The sequence below is a fragment of the Podarcis melisellensis genome, assembly GCF_964234715.1.
Source record: "Podarcis melisellensis genome assembly, chromosome: 10".
NCBI lineage: Eukaryota > Metazoa > Chordata > Lepidosauria > Squamata > Lacertidae > Podarcis > Podarcis melisellensis.
The window spans coordinates 74,616,187-74,640,392 of record NC_138542.1 but is presented as its reverse complement, the minus strand read 5'-3'; the positions used below and the strand labels follow the sequence as shown (position 1 = coordinate 74,640,392).

The 24,206-nt window shown below is 45.5% G+C and overlaps 1 protein-coding gene and 1 long non-coding RNA gene across 5 annotated transcripts in view; one reads left to right on the top strand and one right to left on the bottom strand.

The window, feature by feature from the left end:
* Positions 1-703, bottom strand: part of LOC309378862 — a 79,609-nt gene extending 78,906 nt beyond the window's left edge. Inside the window, exon 1 of the long non-coding RNA XR_014172215.1 lies at positions 6-703. This is a non-coding gene — a long non-coding RNA (uncharacterized lncRNA). The remainder of the gene's footprint in view (positions 1-5) is intronic.
* LOC309378613 (uncharacterized protein) overlaps positions 1-22,478 on the top strand; it is a 53,275-nt gene extending 30,797 nt beyond the window's left edge. Inside the window, exons 1-3 of one of the 4 annotated variants that reach the window (XM_081927012.1) lie at positions 16,440-16,611; positions 17,618-17,709; positions 20,100-22,478. In XM_081927012.1, the coding sequence (XP_081783138.1) occupies positions 20,218-22,239 (2,022 nt within the window). In that variant the 5' untranslated portion in view covers positions 16,440-16,611; positions 17,618-17,709; positions 20,100-20,217 and the 3' untranslated portion in view covers positions 22,240-22,478. Of the gene's footprint in view, positions 1-16,439; positions 16,612-17,617; positions 17,710-19,545; positions 19,565-20,099 lie in introns of those variants that run through there. The other 3 variants (XM_081927010.1, XM_081927013.1, XM_081927011.1) reach the window with 3 other exon arrangements.
* Positions 22,479-24,206: the final 1,728 nt, after the last annotated feature.

The following is a 24,206-nucleotide window of genomic DNA, read 5'->3' as shown; positions in this document are numbered from 1 at the left end:
CAAACTCAAAGAGGAGAAGAAGTTTAAATGAAAGGATTGCAAAAAGTGCTTTATTTACAATGGAGTGTTTAAGGAACATCCCGGGACTCTCGCATGGGAGAACCCATTTAGATGTATGGAGTGTTGGAGGTCTTCCTCTCAGAGTCCACTCTTTTCTTCACAGAAATGAACTCAGGAGGAAATCGGTCTTTAACACATGTTGTGTATGTGAAGATGTAATCTATCTTTCAATAGAGAAGGGGAGAGGGTTTATCTGGATTACTTGGTGGTCAGTGAGGGCTGGGCGATATATTGTCCAATACTGGTTTCTTGACCACATCGTGATAACCTTTCAAAAACAATTGATATGGCAACACACCACAGATCACAGTGTGTGTTTCCAGGATGCTCATTGTCTGGAAGCAGCCGGTAGAAAGCTTTGCTTTGTGAAGCCCCTGCAGATGCCGAGTTGCTGACTTCCCTCCCAGGCGACAGGAAGCGAAAGAGACACATCCACTGCCCTGTGTCCTTCCAGCCTCTTTCCTCCCTTGCTCCCTTCTGCTGGTTTGTGTGCCTGACTTAGATATCTTGTGTAGTTTATTTTTTTACTGCTGAAACTGGATTTGCTCTCAGGAGCTAAGTTTTGTGCCTCACTGGGGACCCAGTGAGAACTGTATGCTTTCAAAGCTCAGTAAACTATTACTGAAGAAGTCCTGCTGCCTCTGTGTGTGTTTTTGACCTCAGCATGGGAATTGCTCTATACATGGCCCCTACCCCCTGATACTTCGCTCTTGCCCTGGAGTTGCTGTATTCAAGCATGCAAAATGGGTGCATCTGTGTGTGACTTGCTTTTGCACCAAAGTTTCTCACCCCCACCACCGCATGATTTCCGAACACTGCTTCTTCACTAGAACTTCTCCCTGCCTCCTACGCATTCTGAAGAAAACTTAAAATACTGTAATTTAACGGGAGATTCCCCACCCCAAGCCTTATTTCAAGAGGGGGAAGGAGGGGCTGCTGGTACCAGGGAAGTCTCCTGGGGGGCCCATCTTCCCTCACGAACCCCATGGGGCAACACCAGAGTTCCTGCTTATTCTGGGGTTTGGGGAAAATAGTATTTTTCCACAGTCCCAGAAGTTATTATTCTTCCTGCCAGAGGACCAGTGTGCATATTATTATCGTACTGATTTTACTGTGGTTGCTGCTTTTGCTGTCATGGACTGTCTGGGTAAAGGGGGGGGGGAGAGGCACCAGCTGGGGAACCCCCAAGGGAAGAAGGCTCGGAGTCCGGGTGTTTTATGCCTCCTAAGGCTATCAAAACTCCTATGTCTGGCCAATTAAAGGCTGGTATGGGAGCTGTTGGGGGCCAGGTAGGTTCTTTCATTTTCGCCTCTCCTCTGGAAAAGTGCTCTTTCTTTTGGGGTTTGATTACTTCTGCCTCCTCCAGAGCCCACTGCACCATCAGCGAGGTGGAATACTGTCCTTTCAACTTCTGTAGGGCTCTCTCTCAGGACTGCTACCCAGGAGTCTGCCTATGCAAACTGCTCTGAACATCCACGGTGTTTTGTCATGCTTCTAAAGACCTGGTTGGTTAGGTCCAGGTCCTACGAGTCCCGGGGGGGGGGGCTGTCCGCAGGGAGTTCTCACTTGTTTGGGGTTCATCGCTCCACCGTATTTGCATTTGAATTTGCCAAAATTATTCACCATGCCTTGTAATGGAGTCCATTCCTCCTGTGAGTGTGACCCCCCCCATTATGCCCTCCTGCTTAAGTTGTTACACAAGGGGGACTCCCTACCCTTCTGACATGTTGCAGATAAAATAAAAGATCAGGGGAAAGCCTTTTGAAAAGGGACTGGTGGCCAGCAAGGCCGACAGTGAGAAAGCCTATAGAAAGAAAAGACTCATAAATAAATGCTGCCCTCGGCTGCACAGCCCGCCAGCCCTGGGCAGAGAACTCGCAGTTGTGCCAAGGGGGGAGAGAGCCTGATCTCTGCAGCCCCAGCCCTCAGCCGGAGAGGAGCCTTCAAGCAAAACACAAAGTGAGAAAACTTTCCCCTCTTTCCTCACAGCCTCAGTCCATCTTGGCCAAGAAAGAGACAGTAAAATACATAGACATACATAGAGCTGGGAGCCTCTTGTTGCAGGGGGGTGTCCCCCCCTCTCTCTCTCTCTCTCACACACACACACAGCTGGCCCTCCAGCCCCAGCTCCCCTGGCTGAGCTGGAGACAAAAGCGTCAATGCAAAGCAGACAAAAAGAAAGCTCTTTCCCCAAAAAGTGCAATTTTAACTGCTAGCAAAACACACAGAGCAGTCCCCCTTTGCCTGAGACACACAGACAGAGCCACAGCACACGGCTCCCTCCATTTCAAGGAATGGGGGTATTTTGCTTGCTGAGGGCAGGAGTCACAATCCTGTCACATTGCGGGGTGTCAGGCTTTTAGGTAAGGGGGTGAGGCAAGAGTGGGCCAGTCCTGTTCACAGTGAATTCTCAGTCCTTTGGGGTTCATCGCTCCACCACAACCCCACTTTCCCACACCTTTTAACTACCCTCTTCCCCAAAGCACCACAACAGAATTCACACATCCCCCCAGCTGCAAGGCTTCCCTGCGCTTCGCCTTGGAAAGTATCAGGATTCAATCCCCCATCCCAATGGATTTCTTTTTTTATATAAATAATTTTTATTATTTTCCAATACAAAACAAAAAAAATACTGTTACGGCTAAAATCTGGGTGCGGGGCTACACTGCCACCCGGCTCGTCGGACTAAGTGTCCGCGGGTCCCTGCGGAAGAAAATGAGCTCAGCCGGACAGGAGCAAAATGCGGAGATCCAAAAACCATTCTTAAGGGGCACTTGTCCAAATAAGTCAATTTAACTCTATAAGGGATCATTCCTGCTAAACCAAAGCATATACACCTTCCTGAAGCTTCTCCTTGGTAAAGTGAGTTTTAGCACATTTTAAAATGGGTAGGGAAGTTGGCAGAGTGCCAGGTGAAACAACTAAATGTGGTTATAAATTTATCTAATTCTAAACATTGGACTACATAATAGCCTGATCTGTTAAAAGGCATAAAATGTATGAGGATCCTCCACTGGGGTGTAAGGAATAAGACATTAAACATAAAAACAATTACACACAAAAATAGCCACGAAATAGCCCCCCCATTTGTGGAAATAACACACTGTCGGACACATTTTAACATTCCTACGTAATAACACATAATACAAAACAAACTAATTAAGTATCAGTTGCATATCTTGAGACAATTGTGATATTTTTACGCATGTATCTTCTCAATGCCGGAGCACAGTCTTGAGGTTCAAAAGTAAGAAAATGTCCTTGCAATTCAACTCCTCCCCCCTTTGTCAGCCCCACTCCCCCAGCAGTCTATATCCTTTGACAGAGATAGCTGTGGCCACTTTGAAAACTTTGGTGTCTGTTGTTGTTGCAGGTCTTGTGGTGGCAAAGCTTTGCATTGGATCTGTAGTAACACCTTTGTAGAAGTGATATCCTGTAAGGGGCATTGTGGGCTTAAAAGACAAGGTTAAAATAATAACACACACACACACACACACACACACACAATGCCCTATGAGGAACCAAAATAAAAAAATGCTAAGAAATCTGAAGTAACAATGAAAATAAAAGAGTGTTTCTTGATGTGACAACATCGGCTAGAATGTTAATAGCAAAATACTGGGAAATGACTTAATGGCAATTTAAAGTTGTGCAAGTACCTTGAACTAGCCAAAATGACAGAATTAATAAGAAATGCTCAGGCAAAAGGTAAACAAATACCATTCCACAAACAATGTTTGGTTGTGCTTCGATTAACTTCATAGACATCATGGAAAAACGGATTAAATAAGTGAAAACAGATTATTTGTAACTCTAAAAGTGTCAAAGCCACAAAGAGATGGAAGTCACTGTTACGAAAAAGGAGCAATGCAGCAGCGAGCTGCAGCTGCAGCTGGCTGGAAAGCCAAACAGGATGTTGATGTTTGTGACTGTACCGTGGGAATAAAGGGGCAGTCTATTCACTGTACTGAGCACCGGATGTTAGCTCAGAGTGACATCTGACCTGTACTGGAAGTACAGGGGTGGAGTCTTTTCTCTCTGCTGTTGGTGTTAAGAGAGTGCAGACATGTTTCTCTGTACTGCTGCAAAAGACAGAAATAAAGGCATGTAAATACATTTCTGTCTGTCTCTTTCCCCTCCCGGGGATGGCAGGGAGGAGAGGGAAGGAGTGGTGTGTTCTTCTCACGTTTGAGGAGGATCGCCGATAGAGAGACCTCGCCTGTATCTTGCCAGGAGTCGCAGACGGGGAGATCAACAAGGAGATCAAGCCGGGTGCCTGGAGAGTGGACAATTCCTCTGACAAGGCTTGATTCCGACATCTGTTTATATATATATATATATATATATGCTTTCGTAGATTTTCACGGGTACAGGAATGCAGGTTTTGGTGTCCTCGGGTGTCTTCCCGTGTAAAAGTTGGGGTGTCTAGGCGACGTTTCGACGAGGCCTAGACACCCCAACTTTTACACGGGAAGACACCCGAGGACACCAAAACCTGCATATATATATATATATATATATATATATATATATATATATATATGCTTTCGTAGATTTTCACGGGTACAGGAATGCAGGTTTTGGTGTCCTCGGGTGTCTTCCCGTGTAAAAGTTGGGGTGTCTAGGCGACGTTTCGACGAGTGAGACCTCGTCGAAACGTCGCCTAGACACCCCAACTTTTACACGGGAAGACACCCGAGGACACCAAAACCTGCATATATATATATATATATATATATATATATATATATATATATGCTTTCGTAGATTTTCACGGGTACAGGAATGCAGGTTTTTTACACGGGAAGACACCCGAGGACACCAAAACCTGCATATATATATATATATATATAATAATTTTTATTAGTTTTCCAACACAAATTAAAAACAAAACAACACACAATACATAGACAAACAAAACATATAAACATGTATAATTTCAAAACCTCTTTTTCATAAACCTTACTTCCCAGCCTTCCCCTTACCTCCCCTTTTCTGCATCCCTGTTTTAAAATTTCTTCAACAACCCCTCACTGCAATTAACTAGTTACTCATTTTCTTTTTTTTGCTTCTTCTCATATTTAATCAATTGCAGCTGTAATTCTATATTTTCCTTTCCCTTGACATTTTAGCACTCATTAATTTTACAACAGTTCTTGAGATATACTTTAAATTTCTTCCAGTCTTCTTCCACCGTCTCTTTTTCTTGGTCACGGATTCTGCCAGTCATCTCCGCCAGTCCCATGTAGTCAATCACCTTCGTCTGCCATTCTTCCAGCGTGGGTAGTTCTTGTATTTTCCAATACTTTGCTAAAAGGACCCTTGCTGCTGTGGTGGCGTACATAAAAAACGTCTTATCCTTCCTTGACACCAATTGGCCGACCATACCCAGGAGAAATGCCTCTGGTTTCTTATGAAAAGTACATTTAAGTACCTTCTTAATTTCATTATAAATCATTTCCCAGAAGGCCTTAATCCTCGGGCAAGTCCACCAAAGGTGATAGAAAGTACCTTCAGACGCATTACATTTCCAGCATTTATTATTGGGCAGATGATAGATTTTTGCAAGCTTGACTGGGGTCATGTACCACCTATAAATCATTTTCATAATATTTTCTCTTAAGGCATTACATGCCGTGAATTTTATACCGGTGGTCCATAACTGTTCCCAGTCAGCAAACATAATGTCATGACCAATGTCTTGTGCCCATTTTATCATAGTTGACTTAACTGTCTTATCCAATGTATTCCATTTCAACAGCAAGTCATACATTCTTGATAAGTTCTTAGTATTGGGTTCTAACAACTCTGTTTCTAATTTGGATCTCTCCAACTGGAAGCCAATTTTCCTGTCTTGTTTAAACACCTCCATTATTTGATGATAATGAAGCCAATCTCGTACTTTGGGCTTGAGTTTCTCAAAACTCTGTAATTTAATTTTTCCACTCTCTTGCTCTAGAATCTCACAATATTTTGGCCATTTAGATTCCATATTAGATCTTTTCACTTCCTTAGCTTCAATTGGTGACAACCACCTAGGAGTTTTATTTTCCAACAAATCCTTATATCGAATCCAAACATTATACAATGCTTTCCTAACAATATGGTTTTTAAATCCTTTATGAATTTTTACCTTGTCATACCAAATATATGCATGCCAACCGAATCTAATATCAAACCCTTCCAAATCCAAAATGTCTGTATTCTCAAGAAGTAGCCAGTCTTTCAACCAGCAGAAAGCTGCCGATTCATAGTACAGTCTTAAGTCCGGCAGGGCAAACCCCCCTCTGTCTTTTGCATCAGTTAATATCTTAAATTTTATTCTGGGCTTTTTGCCCTGCCAGACAAATTTAGATATATCTTTCTGCCACTTCTTGAAACAGTTCACTTTATCCACAATCTGTAATGTCTGAAACAAAAATAGCATTCTAGGCAATACATTCATCTTGATTACAGCAATTCGGCCTAACAAGGAAAGTCTCAAATTTGACCATATTTCTAGATCTTTCTTTACCTCTGTCCAACATTTATCATAGTTATCTTTAAATAAGTTCACATTCTTAGATGTCGTATTGATCCCCAAATATCTCACTTTCTTTGCCACCATTAATCCAGTTTCACTTTGAAACCTCTCTTTTTCAGCATTTGTTAAGTTTTTCTCCAAAACTTTAGTTTTTTGCTTATTCAACTTAAATCCTGCTACCTGACCAAAAGCTTGAATTAGTTCTAGAACTCTTTTCGTACTAGTGTCTGGCTGTTGTAAAGTTAATACTAAGTCATCTGCAAAGGCCCTCAGTTTATATTGTTTGGCTCCGACCTGAATTCCTTTAACCAGCTGGTCCCCCCCTGATCATATTTAACAGAACCTCCAAGACAGATATAAAAAGTAGTGGGGATATTGGGCACCCCTGTCGTGTCCCTTTTTCTATAGGAAGTTCTTCAGTAACCACGTTGTTTACAATTAACTTTGCTTTTTGTTCAGAATATATTGCACCTATACCATTTTCAAACCTTTGACCTACCCCCATCCCATGGAGATTCTTCTTCATAAAACTCCAAGAGATATTATCAAAAGCTTTCTCCGCATCCACAAATATTAATACAGCCTTCATATTGATATTAACTTCTAACAGTTCCATAATGTCTATTATATTTCTCACATTATCTGACAAATGTCTCCCTGGGAGAAAGCCAGCCTGGTCCTTATGAATCTCTTCCACCAACACCTTCTTCAATCTTTTTGCTAAAATGTCAGCAAAAATTTTGTAATCCACATTAAGTAGGGCGGCAGTTCTTGATTTGATTCTTTTCAGTCTCAGTTTTTGGTATAAGTGTAATAAATGCTTCTTTCCACGATTTGGGTGTCTTTTTCCCCTCTAAGATTTCATTACAGACCTCCTTCAACGGTTGTACCAGCCATTCCTTCAAGGCTTTATAGTATCTGGAAGTCAGTCCATCTGGTCCTGGAGATTTCCCCAATTGCATACTTTGAATGGCACCCTCTATTTCTTGTTCTGTTATTTTCTCATTCAAAACCATTGTACTTTGTTGTGAAATTTTTTGTAATCCATATTTCTTAAGAAAACCATCTATTTCTCCTTCATTCTCTGGCCCTCGTGCATATAGTCTTCTGAAATAACTCTGAAAACAGTTACTAATCTCATTTGGTTTATAGATGTTCTTTCCATCCACCTCCAAACTTGTAACTGTGTTCAATTTTTGTCTCTTCTTCAGTTGCCATGCTAGAAGTTTCCCACATTTGTCTGCTGATTCAAATGTCCTTTGTCTCATTTGCTTAATTTTCCATTCTATCTGTTGATTTATCAGTTCCATATACTGCATCTGATAAAACTTGATTTCTCTCAAGATCTCATGAGACTTTGGTTTTGACCTCAGTTTCTTTTCTCCTTCTTGTATCTTTTCCAAAATCTTGTCTTTCTTTTCATTTTGTTTCTTCCTCTTTAAAGAATTCTGTTGTATCAGGAAACCTCGCATCACGGCTTTGCTAGCGTCCCAAATTACTCTTTTCTCCACCTCTGTCTTCAGGTTTATCTCAAAGTAGTCTTTCAACGTTTTTGGGGCCTTTTTGTAGATCTCTTCATCTCTAAATAGGGTGTCATTCATTCTCCATCTGAAGGAACCAGCTGTTGTTAGTTTCATCTCCATCTTTACAGCGTTATGGTCGGAGCAAGTCTTTGGGCAGATTTCTACTTTTTTTATCTTTGGAGCCATCCCACTAGTAACCCATATTTGGTCAATTCTTGTCCATGTCATTTTTGCTTCGGAGAAAAAGGTTCCCTCTCTCTCAAGAGGGTTCCTTGTTCTCCAAATATCAATCAAGCCCATATTTTCAGTCATTTCAAAGAAAGTTTTTGGTAGTCTCCCGTCCTTAGAGACCACCTGTCTTTGTGCTTTGTCCGTGTTTGTAGAAACCACGCCATTCATGTCTCCCATCATAATTACATCATGATCCAAATAGTCCATTAAAATCTCATGCAACTTCTTAAAAAATTCTGCCTTCCCTTCATTTGGTGCATAAATTCCGACTATCAACACTTTTTCTCCTTGAACTTGTATTTCAATTGCTAAAAATCTTCCTTGTTCATCTTTAAAAATCAGCTTTGGGGCCAGCTTTTCCTTTGCATAGATCACCACTCCTCTTTTCTTAACTTTGTCTGATGAAATAAATTCCTGTCCTAATCTTTTATTTATAAGCAATTTTCTATGTGCCCTAGTCACGTGGGTTTCTTGTAAACAAATCAAGTCCAATTGTTCTCTTTTCAAAATATGAAAAACCTCGCGCCTTTTTCTGGGAAGGTTCAATCCATTACAATTCCAGCTTAGAAATTGCAGAGCCATCTTGTTGTTTAGTTGGTTACTCCTCCAACTGCTCCCTGCAGTTGTTCTTTCTCCGTCGGTGGTTTAAGCCCAAATGTTAAATTCAAAATATCTGCTTCTGAAGTCGGTTCCACCACTCCCTTCTGAAGGTCCTCCTCGTTTCTTTCCAGGAATTGTTCTTTGTCTTCGACTGTTCTTATTTTTACTTTCTTTCCTTTGTAGTTGAAAGACAAACCTTGTGGATATTCCCACCTGAAAGGTAAATTGTTCTTTTTCAGCAGGTAAACCAAGTCCTTGTAGTGAGTTCTCGCCTCCAAAATGTATTTAGGGATGTCCTTGTAGATTTGCACATAAGCCTCTTCAATCTCCAAAGTTCTTTGATAATGTAAGTTTAATATTTTATCTCTTTCCTCTTTGGATCTTAAGATTATCAGACAATCCCTTGGAATCTTTCTGTTTTGTCTCCTACCCAATCTGAAGGCAGCTGTTATCTTAAATTCTTCTTCCTCCAGGTTTACCTGCCAAAATTCCGAAAACTCTTTTGTGAGAAAGTCCACCAAGTTGTCCTTTTCACTTTCAGGGACTAGTCTCAATCTCAGATTTCTCTCCTTCCTCTGTAGTTCCAGCAAAGACAAGGCCGCCTCATGTTGATCCAACTTTTTACAGACTGGTACTAATTTTTCCTGTGTAGTTTCTGCAGTAGTTTTAGCTTCTTCAGCAATTTTTCGAATTGTGGAGTTTTCTTCAATCAATTTATTTATAATTTCTGTATTAGATGTAATACTTTTAGTATTCAAATCTAGTTTTGTTGAAAGTTCTGTCAGCTGTTTGGTATTTTCAGTACTCTGCTTTGTCAAAACTTCTAAGGACTCATTTATTTTGACTAATGCTTGTGTCACTGGATCCATAGATATAATTGTCACTTTTTCCTGCCCAGCTGGACCTGCTGGCAGTAAACTTGATATTGAGCCCCTTTTCTTTTGTGCAGTTTTGTTTTTAGCTCTTGTTATTATCTCTTCTGCTGGGCCACTCATGTCCCAAGGTCGTTCCCACAGGAGCAGCTTTTAGATGGAAAAAATCCACTAACTTGTTCTTTACAGTCTGTTTGCAACTGTTACCCCTCAGCCCTCTAGAGGGAGTAATCCAAAGTATCCAATAGGCAAAGGAACAAAGAAACAGAAAGTCCCCCCAAAAAAATTATTAGCAACACTCTTCCAATATGTCAAAGCTGTCAATTAATAGTTTCAATAGAGTCCCAAACTTGTAACAAATAAAGTCCCAACTTTGTAGCAAATCTCAAATGACAGTTCACCGTCTCGGTGCCTTGCTCAGGCAGTCCGTTCCAAGAGTCTAAAACGGTGGAAAACTTTTTTCCCTTTGCTTTTTTCATGCAGGTTAAACAAAATCCACCTCTCTTCCCCCTTGCTCCTGCCTGCTAGGAGGAAGTTCAAGTTCAATGTCCAGGTTAGAGAGTTTTCAAGTTAATTTTCACCCAATTGCAGCTTTGTAGTTTCGTTGTTTTAACTGTCATGCAGTCCGGGGAAGGCAGACTTCCTTAATTTTTACCTTTCCCGTTTTCGGCCAAATTTCAAAGGTATTTTTAAGTCCCAATAAGCCTTTCAATCCTACTTACGGGTATTCAAATTAGTTCCCAATTTCAGGAAGGAATCGGCGCTCTCCACTCATGGCGACGCAGTTTCACTCCACGGGCTGGGTAGCGACTCTCAGCACCGCGCGCACACCCGATGCCGCTCCGGAGCCTTTAAAAAGGCTCTTTTACAGTAAGGGGCGCGCAAATGGTGCCCGCCGAGTCTCCTTGCTCACAGGCTTCTGCGCCTGTGATTTTTGAGGGTCCCCGCTTCGCCGTAGCGGTCAGACCCGAATTCGTGGAACAGTCCTCCTCCGGAGCTCGAAGAGAGGACCGCCATTAAGCGCTGGCGCCGACCGGAAGTCTTGATTCCGACACGTGGTAGCAATGCCGGTGGTTTTTAGATCCATGGAAATCTGCAATAAGAGGTTGATGGATCGTTTGTCATCCTCTGCTCCAAAGGAAAGAAGATAACGTCTGCATGCAGCTGGACGCTGAACAGACGGCTCGGCATCGAGACGAGGTGACTGCCAAGCAACGGAGCCCCAAGGTATGCTGAATTTTGGGCTAAAAGTGTGAACGCAGATTGATTTATTCTCTGGTTCACAGGAGCTGCATTTGGAAAAAACAGCTCCGAGAGAGAAGGCCTGCATACCAGGAATTCTTGTGGTTGATAAGATTTCCTGTTCAAAGAAAGGTATGCACAGTTGCTAAGCAACGACCGTCAGTAGAGTGGAAAGCTACTGACAAAGGGGCTGGACTGTGAGGCTGGGCCTGAGAGAGGCGAAAAAACAATGGATTGTTTTGGCTACAATCTCACGAGCTCTTGGAGGGGACTTTCCATAGCAGCCAGCGTTTAGCTGCCAGGTGCCAAGAGCGTAAACAGCCAGCTATTGGATTTTAGCAGGCTGGAGAGTGAGAGCTGAGGCTTGGATTCAAAATGGATGCCAAAAAGGGGGGAGGCTTGCCTTATCTATCTCCCCTGCCTAGAGACAGTTATTCATCATGGTCTGGATGGATGACTACCCCAGAAGGGGTGAGCCAAGATGATGCTGGTCAAGTTCCTAAGAGCTCATCGAAAGCTGAGGAGAGCTTTGACCCCAGATGGGGGAGTGAAGGAACTGTTGCTGTTCCTGTTCCTGTACAAACTGCAATGGATGTTGCTGTTAGGGGGAGGGAGGAACGGAGTTTGTGAGAAGGTTAAAAATATGCATGGTGCTAACATTGATTGTCTTTTCACAGATGAGAAGCCAATTTTTCTTTTACAGGATTTTCAGGAGTTCCTGCAGAAGAAAGGGATAAGGCACAAGGTTGCTCTTTCAGCGGAAGCGTGGAACAGGGGTGTCTGTGTAAGGGTGAACAAAGAATTGCAAAAGGGGATGCGAGCACAATTGCTTAGTTCACATCTGCCACATGAGTTCTGGGCGGAGTCGCTAATGTCATATTGTTATACGTGATTGAGAAAGGTTTCAAAAGAGTTGGGAAGCTCTCCTTTTGAGAAACTGTTCCATAGAAAACCTTCTGTTGCCCATTTCAAGGTTTTTGGGTCTCATGTGAGAACAGAAGCTCCAGGTGGGGTAAAGAATGCCAGAGGCATTTTTGTGGGATATGAAAAGGGTCTCTACAGAGTAATTTTGTCTGAATCTGGTCAGGTGATTCTCACAAAATTTCTAGAGAGTGCTCCTGAACAGGAGAGAGTAATTGTTCACACATTTCCCACAGGAGATGATTCAGATGATGATGATGACTTTATTGATTACAGTGGTACTGATGATGACAGTAGTAGCTCAAAGAGCTCAGTTGACACAGTCATTGAGAGGAAATCTCACGTAATGGCTAGACCTTCACAGGCGGACGATGAACCACTGTTTACAATTGGTACTGGTTCTCCAAAGAGTCCGGAGACTGAACCAGTGAGCAGAGAAGATCAGCACCTCATACGTAGGTCTGAGAGAGTTACAAAGGGTGTACCACCCAAGAGGTATTCAAAAGAGTTTGCCAACTTAGCTGTTGCATGTGTTGCTGTTGTACACAACCGAGGACAGGTTGAAGCTGTGTCTAAGTCAGAGACAAAGACACAACAGAGAGTAGCTAGCCAAGGTAATGCAGAAGCACTCATTCCTTGGAAGTCACACAACCAGAGAGGTACACTGGGGAAACCAGTGGCGGATAGTTCCAAGGGTGGAACTGAAACAACAGGGGAGTGTTATATGTATAACAACTGTTTGTTTTCTTCTCTGGATCACACTTTGCTCGCAACAAGCATTGATTCTTTTGGGGGAGGATGTTACGAAAAAGGAGCAATGCAGCGAGCAGCAGGTGGCTGGAAAGGCAAAGAGGATGTTGATGTTTGTGGCTGTACCATGGGAAAAGGGGGCAGTCCATTCACTGTACTGAGCACCGGATGTTAGCTCAGTGTGTCATCTGACCTGTACTGGAAGTACATGGGTGGAGTCTTTTCTCTCTGCTGTTGATGTTAAGAGAGTGCAGACATGTTTCTCTGAACTGCTGCAAAAGACAGAAATAAAGGCATGTAAATATATTTCTGTCTGTCTCTTTCCCCTCCCTGGGGATAGCAGGGAGGAGAGGGGAGGAGTGGTGTGTTCTTCTCACGTTGAGGAGGATCGCCGATAGAGAGACCTCGCCTGTATCCTGCCGGGAGTCGCAGACGGGGAGGTCAACAAGAAAATCAGCCGGGTGCCTGGAGAGTGGCACATTCCTCTGACAAGGCTTGATTTCAACACACAGTTTTTACTGTTGTTTCTGCTTTTGCTGTCATGGACTGGCTAGGTTCGTGGGGTGGGGAGGCACCAGCTGGGAGACCCACAAGGGAAGAAGGCTCAGATTTTGGGTACTGGTGGTGGGATAGCGATGAGCAGAAAGCGGTAGAAAAGGGAGCAGAATGGGAGGGGGGTGTTGCAAGCAGAGGAGGAAACAGGGTTTGGTGAGCAGGAAGAGGCTGGGGCAGAGGAGAGGAGGGAGGAGAGGAGGGGGGCCAGGAGACCCAGAGGAGGCCGGCTACTGAATCATCCAGGGAGACCCCCCCTCCTGCTGCGACCAGCTCCCCTCTCCCCTGGTCTCCTAGAGCACACAGAGAAACCCGGTTCAGACCCCATGATCCTGCACATGATATTAAGAGGGTGTTTCCCTGCCCCCCAACATGCATCACTTTAATCTTGTTGACAACGAACTGTATTTTCAGCCCAATCACCCCGTTTGGAGAGCTCTTTTTGGAGCTCCTTGCATTCTATCTTTGTTTGAACACTCCTGGACAATTTACTGCCATCAGCAAACTTTGCTCACTCCTAACTCTAGATCATGAATGAACAGGTTGAAAAGCCACAGGTCCCAATACTGATCTATAGGGGACTCCACTTTCTGCTTCTCTCCATTCATAGGAGTGTTCGTTTATTAGTACGTGTTCCTCCCCCCCCCCCATCCTTCTGTGCTGTGGAGGGAACCCTGCAGAAAAGTTCTGGGGTGAATTTTGCTTCCCCGCATATCCAACACTGCTCAGCATTCAGGGAAATGGAAGAGGAAAGCTGGCCACAATCCAAGAGACTGAGGTCAGCAAAAAGCGAAGCAAAGCATACTCAAAGGGAAGCCACTTCAGCTTCCACCCCGTTGGCTACCCCAATGGCTGAAGAAGAATTGCCCTTTGGGAATGGCGGAGCTGAATAGAAGCGGGCGAGGAAGCCCCACAATCGCTCCTGCTGGAGGAATAGGGGCATTGACCCCTATACTGAAAGGTGATGACCTAGTCCTTTAGGGGCAAGCTCAACCTCAATCCCTTAGCTGCCATCCATCCTCCAACCACCTCCAGAAAGACACACAGGGAATTCACTGCTTTCACTGGTACCAATTTAAAAGAGAGGAAGAGATGGGAGGAGCCTCCCCATTGTCTTTTCCTTCACAAATCCTGTCTTAAGGGCACATTTAAGATATGAATAGGGTGTGAGCCTGTGACCTGGCACAGATACTAAGTATTTATCATCACAAAAGACTGGCCAGGCTCCCCAGGCAATCCAATCAAGTGACCATTAACAGGTAACCTGGCAGACAGGAGGTAAACAAACCACTCAGATTTCTGCTGTAAACCGCCCTTTCTGTGATGTAGGAATAATGTATCTGGGGATGGTGGTCTTGGGTTACACCTCTTCTGTGATGTAGGTATGATGTGTGGAGGGGTGGTCTTGAGCTCCAGGGCAGGGCATTTAAAATGTCTATATAAGGCCTTGTGTGCAATTGTTCTGGGTTCCACCTCCCTCCTGCGTGTGGTGAGTGAGGACCCTGTTGCAACAGATCAATAAAGATCAGGCTTACTAGCTGCTTTGCTCTCAATATTCTCTGGTTGGCCCCTGTTATTTTCTCCTACCAATAGGGAACCTACGTAAGGACTCTATATAGGCTCTTGGATACCCCATAAGGGGAAAAGGGCAGAATTTTTGTTTAAAACACTTGCTTGGAACATTTATTTTATATATATATTAGACCTTAAAATGCTTACAACAATTGCATATGGTTGCATGAACTTTTAAGACCTCTCCCCATTTCCCACAATACATTTTTTTCACAGCATCATGCATACATCACAAATGTGTCACAAACTAGGAGTGTTTTGGAATTTAGAAACATGATCCCGTCACCCAGCCCTGTCAAGAACCCCAGTTTCCCACATCTTTTAACTACCCTCTTCCCCAAAGAACCATAATAGTATTTACACATCCCCCCCCCAACTGCAAGGCTTTCCTCCGCTTCTCCTCTGAATGCATCAGGATTCAACCCACCATCCCGATGGATTTCTGCCTGAGACATGTGCTGCCCTTGATCGCCTCCTGCCTCCTAAGGGATTATGGAGTCAGGGGGAGCCCTGGAGACCCCAATTCCAGAGGAGTCATTAGGCGTGGGAACCAAGGACATCCGTCAAACCGTTGAATTTTGGCGATTATCGGACGTTTCTGTTGTTGTTGTTTAGTCGTTTAGTCATGTCCGACTCTTCGTGACCCCCTGGACCAGAGCACGCCAGGCACTTCTGCCTTCCACTGCCTCCCGCAGTTGGGTCAGGCTCATGTTTGTAGCTTCAAAGACACTATCCAACCATCTCGTCCTCTGTCGTCCCCTTCTCCTTCTGCCCTCCATCTTTCCCAGCATCAGGGTCTTTTCCAGGGAGTCTTCTCTTCTCGTGAGGTGGCCAAAGTATTGGAGCCTCAGCTTCACGATCTGTACTTCCAGTGAACACTCGGGGCTGATTTCCATAAGAATGGATCGGTTTGTTCTTCTTGCAGTCCATGGGACTCTCAAGAGTCTCCTCCAGCACCATAATTCAAAAGCATCAATTCTTCGGCGATCTGCCTTCTTTAAAGAAGGCAGCTCGGACGTTTCTACAGTTTTCTATATTGGATACTCGGAGGACACAGTCCGATTCATGGTATCCGCTTCTGGCTACAATTGTATAGGCTGCTTCTCTGAGCCTCTTTGCTGTTGTGCATGGAAGGTGCCTGTGTCCACGGTCATTGTCCTGGCCTTAGTCTGAGGCTGTGGTGGGGACTTGGGGTTTTGGGGGAGTCGTATAACTGCCCCCCCATCCTGGTCTGAAGAGCACCAATACCTAAAACACGGAGGCACGGCTCGTGGCGTGGGGTGGGCGAGGGAAGGATTTTGCAATATAAACATTATAGCGGGGGGGGGACCCCACTTTGTAATTGGATTGCCAGGATCAGCCCGTCCCCCGCTCTCCTGATCCACAGATGGAAGAGGGGAGGAGGGAAACCTCCCCCCCCCCCAATTCATCCCCTCCCCTCCCGGCACATCGTTCTCTGACCCCTCCCACACAACCCCAAATCCCACCCCCATACGTTGCACCCATTCCTCCTCCTCCTCCTCCTCCTCCTCCTCCTCCTCCTCCTCCTCTCCATCCGGCTTCTGCTCCGGGAAGGAGGGATATGAACCCCCTCCCAAACTGCCTGCTTCTCCCGCAAGTGGAGCATCTGCGCTGGATTGCTGCTCTGCGCCGTAGCTCTAGGGGCGCGCGCTTTCAGAAAGGGGAGGGAGGAGGCAGGGGAGGACACCGCCCCCCCGTGGATGTTGCAGGGAAGGAAAGGAGAATCGGGAGCGAGGACAAAGAGGTAAAGGGGTCGCGGGGGGGGGGAGGACAGAAAAGGACTCAGAGACCCCCGCAAGCTCCCCAGAGCGCCTTTCGTGGGCCCCACGGGCAGGGCCTGGATCCCTGCACGTGTGCTGCGGAGGGGGCTTTCCTTGGCCCCTAAGGCGCCCTGGCGGGGGCGGACATGGTACCCCCACCCAGGAGGTCCCCACGAGGGCCCCCTTGCCCCGTTTTCCCCACGCAGGCATCCCTGGGGCTCTGTGGGCTCCGCTTGGAGAAAGGCGGGTCATGAATAGGTTAATGGGCGCGAGGGACGCCTGGATAGAGACCCCCGTGTGGCTCGTGTTGGGGGGTGCTCTTTATGGAGATGGGGGCGCGCAGGGCGAGGGGTGAGCCCCGCCAAGGCGGCCTCTGGGTGCAGGGGAGACTCAGGGAAAGAGGGAGGGGGTCGAGGAGGTGGGGGGGAGCATCCCTGGGGCAGGGAAGGGCAGCAATGGGGGGGGGGAGCTAGGTAGACCAGTCTTTGGGGCTTGTCTCCATCATGGCGCCCACCAGGATTCTCGGGGGGGGGGCCGCATTGGCTTGTCCCTCCCGCCCAAGAATCGGCCACCCCTTCAAGGCGACCAGAGAGGGATCCCTGGAAAGTGTGGGGGGGTCCAGTTTCCCCACCCCTTCCTACTTGCAAGCTCCATCCTCTTCCCACCCCTGTCCAGACACAGCCATTCTGCCAAGTCCAACCTTGGGTCCTCCTGGAGAGGAGAAGAAATCCCAAGAGGAAGAGAGGAGGGGGGAGGCCTTCTCAGAAGCGGCTCTTGGCTTCCGCAATCCCACCCAGGAAGCAGCCAGAAACCTTTTCCCCTCTCTCAGGCTTCCATCTTTAAGTGTCTTCTCCACTGCCTGTTTCATTGAGGCTGAGGATAATGTACACCTGTCACCAGAAACAGGGGTGCAGAGTCCATGGAATGGCTTTCACAACTGATATAGAAGTTGCACCCCAAAAGCATTTCTGTTCCTCTTATTCTTTGTAGGCAGTGTCAAAGTGACTGACAAGCTGAGATTCTTCCCAAAGGACCCATTTTCATGATAGACAATGCTTGTGGCTGAAGGCTCTACATACAAGGTGTGCCTATACAGGCCAAAGAGTGCCAATATTACCACAGCTGAGGTGTGTGACCTCCCCTAATTTACAGACTGTATGTGAATGAGAAGTTGTGGGTGGGATTACCTTTTATGGCATCCCTGTGATTTTCTCCACCCATAACATTTCATGAACTGATATTGCAGTACGAATTCCAAAATATCTACAAAAAAATCACAATATAATAAAAATGATTGTAGTATTTCTACCTTACCTAACTGGCTGGGTTTCACCAGCCACTCTATGCAGCTCACAGTACATATAAAAGACAGTAAAACATCAGACATTCAAAACCTCCTGATGCAGGGCTGCCTTCAGCTGTCACCTAAATGTCAGATAGTTGCCCATTTCCTTGCCCTCTGCCTGCTTCCCTGTAACTTCACTTCTCACGGGTTGTGTGTGTGTGGGGGGGTGAAACAGCAGAAGACCCTCGAAGGAGGAGCTCAGTGTACAGACTGAGCGATGGGCGTGGAGACACTCCTTCAGGTCTACAGAGAGTGAGGCTGTAGGGCTTTAGGTCAATGATCTTGCTCCTCCACAATGATCTCCACAGCAAGTCCGACATACAATTAGCAGAGTAGGAAAGAAAGCTCAGAGACAGCAAAAAATTCCTTCAGCAAATAAATTTGTGACTGAAGGCATAACAGGAATCTATGCCTGAAAAATGCAACCATGGTAATTTAAAGGTCAGCACCAACATTGTGAATTGTGCTCAGAAATGTATTGGGAGTCAGTTAAGATCCTTTCAGACTGGTGTTATGTTGTCTCAGCGGCTGCTCCCATTCTGTTGTTTAGCTAACACATTCTGGATTAGTTGCAGTTTACGAGTCACCTCCAAAGGTAGCCTCATGTAGCGCATGGCAGTAGTTCAAGCGGGAGATCACCAGAGCATGCACCACTCTGGGGAGACAGTCTCCAGGCATGTAGGGTCTCAACCAGCATACCAGATGGAGCTGGCAGACAACTGCCCTAGACACAAATTGACCTGCGCCTCCATGGACAGCTGTGAGTCCTAAATGACCCCCTGATTGTGCACCTGGTCCTTTTGGGGCACAGTTACCTCCATCAGGTCTAGGGAGTCTTCCACATCTGCTTGCCCCCTTTCCCCCGGGACAGTATTTCAGTCTTGTCAAGATTCAACCTCAATCTGTTAGCCGCCATCCATCCTCCAAGTGCCTCCAGACACTCACACAGGACCTTCACTGGTTCCAATTTAAAAGAGAGGAAGAGCTGGGTATCATCCACATACTGGGGAACACGCAGCCCAAACCTGCTGATGATCTCTCCCAGTGACTTCGTATAGATATTAAAAAGCATGGGGGAGAGGACGGAGCCCTGAGGCACCCCACAAGTGAGAGCCCAGGGGTTTGAACACTCATCCCCCAACACCACTTTCTGGACATGGCCCAGGAGGAAGGAGGGGAACCACTGCACAGCAGTGCCCTCAGCTCCCCTAGAGGGTCCAGAAGGATACCATGGTCAAAGGTCTCCAAAGCTGCTGAGAGATCCAGCAGAACCAGGAAAGAGCTTTCCCCATGGTCTCTAGCCCATTGGAAAATATCAAGCAGTGCAACCAGGGTTGTTTCAGTCCCATGATGAGGCCTGAATCGCAATCAGAAGGATAATGGTGGCAGAAGCTTTCCTGGTCCTGCCCCTCCAAAAGCTCCAGGCCCAAGACTTTCATTAGCTTTCAAGGGGCCATCAGAGATGCTGGAAGGAGGTGTGCAGAACACCACCCAACCTTCTTAGAGAGTCCATTCTGGATTTGTGTAGGTTTTCCCCCATAGCCTTCTCTTCTCCTGAAGATAACTCACAAGGCAGCTTCCGGAAGCCAAAGGTGAGAGCTGAGTGCAGGGTGGGGACCAATGGTGGATAGATTACCCCATAAGGTGCATGACATTTCCCCCACCAAAGGTACTACCGCTCCCCTAACACCCCAAGACATCCTATAATTATGATCTTTAAGACAGAACAGGAATAAATTCACGTCCCCAGAAATAACACAACTTCAGGCCATTAGTGAATCAATACTACATTTTCAAGGTACTACACATTGCACTAACTACAGTTTATCTATTTGCCTTGAATATCCTGCTTTTCAGTGTCATTTTAGGATAGTCCTGCATCAGAAGACAGGCACGAGATCAGACAGCACATCATTCTTTAAAAAATCAAGCTGCTTTATTAACATTGATTGAAGATTTTGAAGGTTGCTCATAAATTACTATCATTTGACATGGCAACTTCATTTCCTAAAATTTGGGAGCATGGGTAGGAGGTGAGGGAGTGTAGGAGACGCTGAAATAGGAGAAGGTGCTAATGGAGCTTGATGTGTTCTCTTTCCCTTTGTTCTCTTCCTTGAAACCCAACAGGATTTCCATTCCTCCCACTCTGAAGAAGGGGATGGAGAAGACAGTCAAAACTCCAGGGAATGGTGCACCTTTCGTTTCATTAGGAATAGAAATTAAAATGTGGAAAATGCTTCATTGAATGAGCACAGATAGTTCACATCAACGACCTCCAACAGGGAAGATACCATTTAAAGGTATGGAGTGCGGAAAGAGCTTTAGCAATAATGGAAAACTTAGAACACATCAAAAGAATAACACGGGGGAGAAACCATATAAATGTATGGAGTGTGGAAAGAGCTTCAGTAAGAATGGAGACCTTAGAAGACATCAACGGACTCACACAGGGGAGAAACCATATAAATGTATGCAGTGCGGAAAGAGCTTTAGTGATAATAAATCCCTTAGAAATCATCAAAGGACTCACACAGGGGAGAAACCATTTAAATGTATGGAGTGTGGAAAGAGCTTCTGTTTCAATGCAAACCTTAGAACACATCAACGGATTCACACAGGGGAGAAACCATATAAATGTATGGAGTGTGGAAAGAGCTTTAGTGATAATGGACAACTTAGAAACCATCAACGGACTCACACAGGGGAGAAACCATTTAAATGTATGGAATGTGGAAAGAGTTTCAGTCAGAGTGGACACCTCAATATACATCAACAGACACACACAGGAGAGAAACCATTTAAATGTATGGAGTGTGGAAAGAGCTTTACTTTCAATGCAAACCTTAGAACACATCAACGGACTCACACAGGGGAGAAACCATTTAAATGTATGGAGTGTGGAAAGTGCTTCAGTGAGAATGGAAGTCTTAGAAAACATCAACGGACTCACACAGGGGAGAAACCATTTAAATGTATAGAGTGTGGAAAGTGCTTCAGTGAGAATGGAAGTCTTAGAAAACATCAACGGACTCACACAGGGGAGAAACCATTTAAATGTATGGTGTGTGGAAAGTGCTTCAGTGAGAATGGAAGCCTTAGAACACATCAACGGACTCATACCGGGGAGAAACCATTTAAATGTATGGAGTGTGGAAAGTGCTTCAGTGAGAATGGAAGCCTTAGAACACATCAACGGACTCACACGGGGGAGAAACCATTTAAATGTATGGAGTGTGGAAAGTGCTTCAGTGAGAATGGAAGCCTTAGAACACATCAACGGACTCACACCGGGGAGAAACCATTTAAATGTATGGAGTGTGGAAACAGCTTCAGTCAGAGTGGACACCTCAATAATCATCAACGGACTCACACCGGGGAGAAACCATTTAAGTGTATGGAGTGTGGAAAGAGCTTTACTTTCAATGCAACCCTTAGAAAACATCAACGGATTCACACAGGGGAGAAACCATTTAAATGTATGGAGTGTGGAAACAGCTTCAGTCAGAGTGGACACCTCAATATACATCAACAGACTCACACCGGGGAGAAACCATTTAAATGTATGGAGTGTGGAAAGTGCTTCAGTGAGAATGGAAGCCTTAGAACACATCAACGGACTCACACGGGGGAGAAACCATTTAAATGTATGGAGTGTGGAAACAGCTTCAGTCAGAGTGGAAGCCTTAGAACACATCAACGGACTCACACCGGGGAGAAACCATTTAAATGTATGGAGTGTGGAAACAGCTTCAGTCAGAGTGGACACCTCAATAATCATCAACGGACTCACACCGGGGAGAAACCATTTAAGTGTATGGAGTGTGCAAAGAGATTTACTTTCAATGCAACCCTTAGAAAACATCAACGGACTCACACAGGGGAGAGACCATTTAAATGTATGGAGTGTGGAAAGTGCTTCAGTGAGAATGGAAGTCTTAGAACACATCAACGGACTCACACAGGGGAGAAACCATTTAAATGTATGGTGTGTGGAAAGTGCTTCAGTGAGAATGGAAGCCTTAGAACACATCAATGGACTCACACGGGGGAGAACCCATTTAAATGTATGGAGTGTGGAAACAGCTTCAGTCAGAGTGGACACCTCAATATACATCAACAGACTCACACCGGGGAGAAACCATTTAAATGTATGGAGTGTGGAAAGTGCTTCAGTGAGAATGGAAGCCTTAGAACACATCAACAGAGTCACACCGGGGAGAAACCATTTAAATGTATGGAGTTTGGAAAGAGCTTCAGTCAGAGTTGACACCTCAATATACATCAACAGACTCACACAGGGGAGAAACCATTTACATGTATGGAGTGTGGAAAGAGATATAGTGATAATGGAAACCTTAGAAAACATCAACGGACTCACACAGGGGAGAAACCATTTAAATGCATGGAGTGCGGAAAGAGCTTCAGGCAGAATGGACACCTTAGAAAACATCAGCAGACACACAGGGGAGAAACTGTTTAAATGTATGGACTGTGGAAGGCGCTTCAGTCAGACAAACTCACACAAAAGCCAAACCTTATAAATATCAGGAAAGTAGATAGAGGTTCAGTCCTAGTGGAAATTCTAGATCAACAGACTCACAGACAGGAAGAACTTTAGGAGTTGAAACCCTTCTAACTATCAACAAACTCAAAGAGGAGAAGAAGTTTAAATGAAAGGATTGCAAAAAGTGCTTTATTTACAATGGAGTGTTTAAGGAACATCCCGGGACTCTCACATGGGAGAACCCATTTGGATGTATGGAGTGTTGGAGGTCTTCCTCTCAGAGTCCACTCTTTTCTTCACAGAAATGAACTCAGGAGGAAATCGGTCTTTAACACACGTTGTGTATGTGAAGATGTAATCTATCTTTCAATAGAGAAGGGGAGAGGGTTTATCTGGATTACTTGGTGGTCAGTGAGGGCTGGGCGATATATTGTCCAATACTGGTTTCTTGACCACATCGTGATAACCTTTCAAAAACAATGGATATGGCAACACACCACAGATCACAGGGTGTGTTTCCAGGATGCTCATTGTCTGGAAGCAGCCGGCAGAAAGCTTTGCTTTGTGAAGCCCCTGCAGATTTCGAGTTGCTGACTTCCCTCCCAGGCGACAGGAAGCAAAAGACACACATCCTTTGCCCTGTGTCCTTCCAGCCTCTTTCCTCCCTTGCTCCCTTCTGCCGGTTTGTGTGCCTGACTTAGATATCTTGTGTGCTGTATTTTTTTACTGCTGAAACTGGATTTGCTCTCGGGAACTAAGTTTTGTGCATCACTGGAGACCCAGTGAGAACTGTATGCTTTCAAAGCTCAGTAAACTATTACTGAAGAAGTCCTGCTGCCTCTGTGTGTGTTGGGAACCCCCAAGGGAAGAAGGCTCGGGTCCCGGGTCTTGTATGCCCCCATAGGCTATCAAAACACCTAGGTCTGGCCAATTAAAGGCTGATATGGGAGCCATTGGGGGCCAGGTCGGTTCTTTCATTTTCTCCTCTCCTCTGGAAAAGTGCTCTTTCTTTTGGGGTTTGATTACTTCTGCCTCCTCCAGAACCCACTGCACCATCAGCGAAGTACAATACTGTCCTTTCAACTTCTGTAGGGCTCTCTCTCAGGACTGCTATCCAGGAGTCTGCCTATGCAAACTGCTCTGAACATCCACGGTGTTTTGTCATGCTTCTAAAGACCTGGTTGGTTAGGTCCAGGTCCCACGAGCCCGGGGGGGGGGCCTGTCCGCAGGGAGTTCTCACTTGTTTGGGGTTCATCGCTCCACCGTATTTGCATTTGAATTTGCCAAAATTATTCACCATGCCTTGTAATGGAGTCCATTCCTCCTGTGAGTGTGACCCCCCCATTATGCCCTCCTGCTTAAGTTGTACACAAGGGGGACTCCCTGCCTTCTGACATGTTGCAGATAAAATAAAAGGTGGGGTGAAAGCCTTTTGAAAAAAGACTGGTGGCCAGCAAAGCCGACAGTGAGAAAGCCTATAGAAAGAAAAGACTCATAAATAAATGCCCCCCTCAGCTGCACACCCCGCCAGTCCTGGGCAGTGAACTCGCAGTTGTGCCAAGGGGGGAGAGAGCCTGATCTCTGCAGCCCCAGCCCTCAGCCGGAGAGGAGCCTTCAAGCAAAACACAAAGCGGGAAAACTTTCCCCTCTTTCCTCACAGCCTCAGTCCATCTTGGCCGAGATAGAGACAATACGTAGACATTCACAGAGCTGGGAGCCTGCTGCTGCCT